General features: G+C 45.7%; 1 protein-coding gene across 1 annotated transcript; it reads right to left on the bottom strand.

Moving 5' to 3' along the window:
- Positions 1-1,377: 1,377 nt before the first annotated feature.
- Positions 1,378-2,319, bottom strand: LOC118023402 (olfactory receptor 4D2). Its single transcript, XM_035024889.1, has one exon. It carries the CDS (start codon positions 2,317-2,319, stop codon positions 1,378-1,380), a length of 942 nt encoding a protein of 313 aa, XP_034880780.1.
- Positions 2,320-8,469: the final 6,150 nt, after the last annotated feature.

Genomic DNA, 8,469 nt, shown 5'->3' with positions numbered 1-8,469 from the left:
TTTTTATTTGATTCTTATAATAAATGTGGAGTTCGGAGGTCAGATATTAACTTAAGCAAGTTTATTGAAGAAGAAGTCATGAGGCCAAGTGAATCATCCCCAGGTCATCATCAGTTTGGTAAGTGATAGGTTTAAAGATTAACTTTTTTTTTTTAAAGATTTTATTTATTTATTTGACAGAGAGAGACAGAGCGAGAGAGGGAACATAAGCAGGGGGGGTGGGGGAGGGAGAAGCAGGCTTCCCGCCGAGCAGGGAGCCCGATGTGGGACTCGATCCCAGGATCCTGGGATCATGACCTGAGCCGAAGGCAGACGCTTAACGGCTGAGCCACCCAGGCGCCCCAAGATTAACTTTTAAATCTTGTGCTGTTTCCAGCAATCCAGACTCACACCAAAACAGAGTATTGGAAAAAGAGGTCAAAACACAGACAATAGATAGCTCTTATGGAGAAATGGTATCATCATAATGGGAAACTGTCCACAAGAAGGCAGAAATGAGAGTGTAGCTTTCCAGAATGCTTCCATGAGACTACATCTTATTGTCATAAGAGCTCAAATCATCCATCACAAATGAAAATAAGAATATTTTCTTGCAGACATGCCCCTGAATTTATGCTCACCCTCTGTTCTCTGTTTCACTCTTGGGCATGTTGCATGGCCCTCTGGAGCTCAGCCCCCACCCCCTCCAGGCCTCCCTCACTACACTGAGGGATTGCCGCCAAACCCCTCCAAAGCACTACACATCTGATGAGAGGAGAAATGTCAGGGAGAAGAATGACAATAATCCTTGCCTAGGTTCTATGTAAGGTTTATAAAATATTCTTCTACATGTTTTGGAATCTTATAACAAATCTGTGAGATTATTGGGACAGATATTGCTCTATGCCAGTGTGGTGAGGAAGAATCCATACATTCAAGAGAGGCCAGGTAGCTGCTCCAGGTCACCAGTCTGGGAACAAATGGGTCAGGGGCTCTCAATTTAGGGCTAAGGCTTCAAGGCCTGTGCTTTCTCTAACACTCTGGACACCGACCAAAAGTGGCTGGGAAAACACCTAAACTAGAACTGCTTTCCCTGGGGAAATAGCCTCCTCATGAGAATAAACTATCCACCAAGAAGAGGAAAAGAAGGGTGTGGCTTTCTGGAGCCATGAGAACACTTCTCATTGTAGCAGGAGTTTTAGAACTTCAGCATAAACCTTAGCCACCAGAGAGGACTTTTTCCCTTTTCCTAAAAATCTGAGTCAGTTGCTTAGTTTCGAAACTCAGTCACTTCTATGATGACCTCCACAACATACCCACAAGCTATGAAGTCAGCCAATACAGTAGCTTTCCCTCCATTCTACAAATGGAAAACAAAGCCAAGGAGAAGTGACCTACTCATTGTTGCTCCCTTTTACAAACCAGCTGGCGCCTCCCTAGTCTCCTCACTGCTGCCTGCACCTCCTGGTTCCTCAGGGTGTAGATCATGGGGTTGAGCATGGGGGTCATGACCGTGTGGCTGATGGACACAGCCTTGTCCATGGAGAAGGGGGTGAAGGGCCGGGTATAGAGGTAAATGCTTGGAATGAAAACCATAGACATGACGATGATGTGGGTGGTGCAGGTGGAAGTCACTTTCCTCCTCGCCTGCCCAGAGTGGGACCTCAGCATCACCAGGATGACTGAGTAGGAGGTCAGGAGGAGAAAGAACCAGACGACATCCAGCATTCCACTGTTGGAGATCATGAGAAACTCCAGGAGAGAGATGTCAGTGCAGGCAAGTCTCAGCACTTGTGGGACGTCACAGTAGAAGTTATCCAGGATGTTGGGGCCACAGAAAGGCAATGGGAGCATCAGAACCAGTTGGGCAATGCAATGCACAAAGCCTCCGACCCAGCTAGCCACCACCAACCCCACACAGAGCTGAGTGTTCATGATGGTGACATAGTGGAGGGGCCGGGAGATGGCAACAAGGCGGTCATAGGCCATGACCGAGAGGAAGAAGACCATGGCGCCTCCCAGAAAGTGGAAGAAGAAGATCTGGGCCATGCAGCCCTGGTAGGAGATGGTCTTCTTTTCAGAGAGGAAGTCCACCAGCATCTTTGGGGCAGTGACAGAAGAGAAACAGAGGTCTAAGACAGCCAGATTTTGGAGCAGGAAGTACATGGGTGTGTGGAGCCGGGTGTCTGAGGTCACTGTGACCATGATGAGGAAGTTCCCCACTACAGTGGTGGTGTAGACAAACAGGAACACCAGAAACAGGAAAAGCTGGAGCTCTGGAGTCTGGGAGAGTCCTAGGAAGACAAACTCTGATACCCACGTGAGGTTTTTTGACTCCATGGCATCTTCCTCATACTCCTAAAGAAACTGAACCACAGGCATAAACGCATGAAGTTACTATTTGCCCTTTTAGTGCTCTGGAGCTCAAAACTGAGCTGTCCGGGTCTATATGATGGGTATCCTATGTGTAGACCATATCACTAGGTGCCGATTAAATGGCTTTGTAGAGATTTTACAAGTTGGTGCTATAATATACATTCATGAGATATCTTAAAGCCATCCAGAGACATATGCAACCTGCTTTTTAAAGACTCCCTGTGATATAGTGGTGGGGAGACACTTGGAGTCCAATAGAACATCAGTCAAATTTCAGGTCTTCCATTTTCTTAAGATTTGACCTTGTTTAAGTTTACTTAATCTCTCTAGGTCTGTCTCATTATCTGAAAGTTAGGAATAAAAATACTTTATGGCATTTTCTAAGGGCTTAAGTAGAATGACACATGCAAAATTTCTAGAACAGTACCTGGAAATAAATGATAATCACTCTCTGGGTGGTCTCCTCCTCTAAAGACATGCTTCCTTCTTCCAGTCTCAAATAAATTTTTCTACCAGTCACTTTTCACACAATATTTAACACATCATGATGTTAATGAACTTTTTATGTTGTCTGTTTTCCCTCCGCAATCTAACCCTATATGATCCTACCGACATACGTCTTAATTTCACAATATATTTGTGCTCCTCCTTGCCCATCCCTGCTCACAGTCAGTACTTAGTGTTGACTGCGGGATGGGTGAATGGCTACAGGGCGTGTAGTCTGAGTAGAGGAGCCCCTGGACACGGTTGGACGCCTGGGATATCCAGTGTTCCCCACCGCCTAGTGTAGGTGTTCCTTTACTTGGTGGGGCTCCCCAGAACATAGGCAACACAAGAAGCAGAGGGATAGGGGACTTTCATTACATTATGGAATAGATGACGAGTATATTGTTTGAAGAAGACTGCACTCTTCCAAAAGAATGACAATTTCAGAAGGCGGTACTGAATCCCAGGGCAGAAGGGAAAGGAAAATGTTGTGGGAATAGTAATGGAAACTGATGAAGAACTAAAGGAAGATGAAGAGGGAGGGAGAGGGAGGAACAGAGCAGGTGAAGGAAGGGGAAACAGGAAGGTGGTGGACGGGGGCGGGGAGGGGCAGGGTTCCGCATGGGGTGGCTTCAGTCTCCCATCCTCTCCCACCTGCCTGTGCAGCCCATTATCTCCTAGAGATCTTTCTGTTCTTATCTCCCACATCCATTTGCTTTCCTTACAGTCCACCTTCTGCGCAGCTGTCCCGGAGAACTTTCTCTGTGCAACCCCATGCCTCCCTCCCGTTCTTGCAGTGCGGCGCGCTAACTAGCGGTCCTTAGGGGCCAAACATTCGTAGATCCCTTCACAGTGGAAGCACCTACCTGCCATGTGTGCAAAAGGCACGCACGCAGCATGTCAGATGGGCTGTGGGCTGTCAAAACAAAGCCTCCGCCTGCCCTTCTCATCAGGGTCTCCGCCTCCGAGGACCACTGGCTCTTTAATGGATTGTAGTTTCTTCAACCTGCCACCTATTTGCTCATTTCCATGTTTGTGTCCTAGAATTCTGTTCGCTACCTTCTCCGCCTTGGAAAATTCTCACTCGGACCTCACCCTTTCTGGCCCTCATTTCGCCCATTCTCCCCTGCAGAATTAATTCCCATTTCTTGGGCTTCTTGTAGTATTTTAAGAACACCTCATTTGTAGGCTTATCATCATTTATTTGTCCCATCTTCTCCCACCAACCAACTACATTGTAATTTCCATATCTTAGTAACCCCAGAACTTGGAACAGCAACTCTGATATGGTACATGCTCAATAAACGTTGTCAAATTAATGTAGTAATTAGGTAATTGAGGGGCGCCTGGGTAGTTTAGTAGGTCAAGCGTCTGCCTTCAGCTCAGTTGGTGATCCCAGGGTCCTGGGATTGAGCCCCGCATGGGGCTCCCTGCTCAGCGGGGAGCCAGTTTCTCCCTCTCCCTCTGCCTGCCGCTCCCCCTGCTTGTGCTCTCCCTCTCCCCCTCTCTCAAATAAGTAAATAAAATCTTTTAAAAAAATTAGTTAATTGATTATGTGGAGAGTTTTTGAGTAATGTTACTTGTCCTCTGCCCCTACCTCATAAGGCTGGTTCTATGCCCAGTTGCTAAAATTACTGGGTTTTACACGTAAACTGAAGCCGCCGTTTTAACACCGTATTCCCCCTGAATTACTTCCTGAGGCTCTCCTCACACTTTGGTCACCGTCAAGTCTGTCACCTATTTATTCTGCCCACCCTCCAGCAGGTATTTTCAAGAACCCAATTATTTCTGACCTATCGGCAAGTGAGGAGCCCCTCCGTCACCTCACACGCATCCTCGTGGGCATGACCCTGGGGAAGAGGGCATATCCTCAGGGAGGAACTATTGGATGGGCTCAGGAAGCAGAGCTGGAATGATTCCCACTGGGGGCAAAGGAGCAATGGGAGTTGTTAAAAAGTTGCTAAGTCTTTCAAAACACTATTTGAGAGGTCTGCCTTGAGGGCAAAAAACAAACAGAAACCCTACCAAGGACATTGAAAATTGTAGAGATTCATGAAATATAGGATTAGGAGGCCAAGATGAGAAAGGACAGAGTCTCTTCAAAAGAAGTCAAGGGGTTCTGGGTGCCTCAGTTAAGCGTCTGCCTTCGGCTCAGGTCATGGTCCCAAGGGTCCTGGGATCGAGCCCCATTTCAGGTTCTCTGCTCAGCGGGAAGCCTGCTTCTCCCTCTCCCACTCCCCCGCTTGTGTTCCCTCTCTCGCTGTCTCTCTCTTTCAAATAAATAAATAAAATCTTTAAAAAAAAAAAAAAAGAAGGGGCGCCTGGGTGGCTCAGTTGGTTAAGCGACTGCCTTCGGCTCAGGTCATGATCCTGAGTCCCAGGATCGAGTCCCACATTGGGCTCCCTGCTCAGTGGGGAGTCTGCTTCTCCCTCTGACCCTCTTCCCTCTCGAGCTCTCTGTCTTTCATTCTCTCGCTCTCAAATAAATAAATAAAATCTTCAAAAAAATAAAAAAAAATAAAAAAATAAAATTAAAAAAAAGAAGTCAAATTTCTGGGATTTTTGGAAGGACCCATTTCATAGAACAGTGGTTCACACACTTGAGCATGCATGAGAATCACCTGCAGGGCATGTTGAAACTCAGAAACCCCACACAGAATTTTGATTTAGTAGGTCTTCGGTGGCACCTGAGAACTTGCATTTCTAACAAGTTTTCAGATGATGCTGATGCTGCTTCCCTGGGGCCACAGTTTGAGAACCACTTCAAGTTTGTCTGCACGGCACATGAACTGTTCTCTCTCACAGCATCACCGACACCACTGATTTGATATCTCAAAAAATAATTTTAATTGATCTTAACTTGGGCAAGTCATAGGTAGGAAAATGTTTGTATACGACCTTGGAAACCAAAACCCTGTAAACTTTGTTTCCTATGTGCCAACCAGACCACGAAGTTGATTCCTCATCCATATCCAATTCTACTGGACTATCTGTAAAATTCTAGTGCTCCTTATATATGAGTATTACTCAGTAAGATCTTTCTTTTTCTACAAGGACTAGTAGAGGAAGTGCATACATTTTCTTATTATGGTGAACTGGTGAGAACCGGAATTACCTGGCTTTATAACTTTGGTGTACTATAAAAACTGTGATTTTTTTTAGAGCTCTCTGTCTACATGTGATTTCCAGGTTGGTTTGAGTTCTTTCAGTGCAAATAGTTATACTTAGCAAAATGAAGTCCCTCTGGCATATAAAATCACTATGCAAAGCTTTGGTTTCTCCCACATATAAGAGCTATAATTTTTTTTTCTTTTTATTAACATATAATGTATTATTTGTTTCAGGGGTGCAGGTCTGTGATTCATCAGTCTTACACAATTCACAGCGCTCACCATAGCACATACCCTCCCCAACGTCCATCACCCAGCCACCCCATCCCTCCCACCCTCCTCCACTCCAGCACCCCTCAGTTTCCTGAGATTAAGAGTCTCTTATGGTTTGTCTCCCTCTCTGGTTTTGTCTTGTTTCATTTTTTCCTCTCTTTCCCTATGATCCTCTGTCTTGTTTCTCAAATTCCACATATCGGTGAGATCATATAACTGTTTTTCTTTGATTGGCTTATTTCGCTTAGCATAATACCCTCTAGTTCCATCCACGTCGTTGCAAATGGCAAGATTTCATTTTTGATGGCTGCATAATATTCCATTGTATAGATATACCACCTCTTCTTTATCCATTCATCTGTTGATGGACATCTAGGTTCTTTCCATAGTTTGGCTATTGTGGACATTGCTGCTATAAACATCGGGGTGCACGTACCCCTTCAGATCCCTACTTTTGTATCTTTGGGGTAAATACCCAGTAGTGCAATTGCTGGGTCATATGGTAGCTCTATTTTCAACTTTTTGAGGAACCTCCACACTGTTTTCCAGAGGGGCTCCAAGAAGCTATAGACCTAAAATTCTTCCCAATATTTAGCGCTTGAATCCTTTTTAAAATCCAGCCACTTGTGGGCGCCTGGGTGGCTCAGTCGGTTAAGCATCTGTCTTCGGCTCAGGTTGTGATCCCAGGGTCTTGGGATCAAGTCCTGCATCAGGCTCCTTGCTCAGCAGGGAGCCTGCTTCTCCCTCTGCCTACTGCTTCCCCTGCTTGTGCTCTCTCTCTCTGTGTACAAATGATTAAATAAAATCTTTAAAAAAATAAAATAAAAAAATAAAATCCAGCCACTTGTAAAAATAGCCTGTGTTAATGCCCGGGAAGGCAATAGGTTTTTACCAATCTCATTGACTATCAGATGTCACTAGCTGTAACAATGTTAACAATGATTAAATTACTTAGATTAATTCCTAATGATTCTGATTTAGCTCTCAATAAGAAAGCCCATGTATGTTCTAGTTTATATACTTTTCCTCTCAAGGCGCACAAATGTCTGTAAAATGTCTGCTAAACCACATCTCAACCCCAAAGTTGATTCCTCAGTGTGAGATTGTGGATGATTGATCTGTTTTAAAAAACTGATTGCACTGGGGCGCGTGGGTGGCTCAGTTGGTTAAGCGACAGCCTTCGGCTCAGGTCATGATCCTGGAGTCCCTGGATCGAGTCCCGCATCGGGCTCCCTTCTCGGCGGGGAGTCTGCTTCTCCCTCTGACCCTCCCCCCTCTCATGCTCTCTTTCTCAAATAAATAAATAAATAAATACATCAAATCTTTAAAAAAAAAACCAACTGATTGCACTGTGGCTTATTGTTTGGGAGTATTTTAGCTGGCCCACTGTGAAAGTTCAGTAAATGTTTGTTCGCGTGAGGGGAAGCTGTCCCTCTTGAAGAGCAAGAGAGCACAGAGAGCATGTCTGGGTGCACCTCTATGCTCAGTGCTGGGGATACCAAAATAAGACATGCATTTTGCTCTCAACCAACTCACAGTCTAGTGGGGAAAACAGTTGCAGAAACACATAAATGCACTCACTTCAAAGAGGAAACAGCTCTATCTGGGGGACGCTCCAAGATTAAAGGGCTGAGCCACTAGCCATGCCTGGGAGAGAGGGGAAAGCTTCTCAGAGGAGGTGACATTTGAACAAAGGGGCGGTTCATGCCTGTGGGCAGAAGTGTGTTTCTGGCAGGAAGAACAGAGGCCCAGAGATGAAATGGCACAGCATACACTCCAGGAACCCCAAGTGCCTCAGCAAGGCCAGGGCACAGGGCAAGTGGTGAGGGATGAGGGTGGAGAGGAGGCAGGGATCAGACTCTGGAGAGCTTTGAGAAACCAGGTTAATGAATTTAGATTTTATCCTATAGGACATGAGAAGCCAGTGGAGGACAAGAGCAGGAGAGTGGCCTACAGATGAAGGCTGTCCTGGCCACAGGAGGAGGGGAGATGGGAGGGTGGAGAGAATAAACAGAGGGGGAGCTGCTCCTTTGTTTCTTCACACCCCATCTTGTTTCAGAAAAGACTTAATGAGGGCAGTTGAGGGTCTGGAACTTTGCCTGTGTCTTTGACCCATCCCATCCCAGCTTCAAAAACCCTTAAAGATGTGGGAGGGTGAAGAGAAGAGAGGAGAAGGGAAAGGAGATGGGAGATAAGAAAAGAAAGAGGAGGATAAAAAGGTGATTCAGAAAACCAGGGAGTCAAA

The sequence above is a fragment of the Mirounga leonina genome, unplaced genomic scaffold (assembly GCF_011800145.1).
Source record: "Mirounga leonina isolate KUSES-001 unplaced genomic scaffold, KU_Mleo_1.0 Mir_100692, whole genome shotgun sequence".
In the NCBI taxonomy this organism is placed as follows: domain Eukaryota; kingdom Metazoa; phylum Chordata; class Mammalia; order Carnivora; family Phocidae; genus Mirounga; species Mirounga leonina.
The sequence above is the reverse complement of the archived record's forward strand: the minus strand, read 5'-3'. Positions and strand labels throughout refer to the sequence as shown.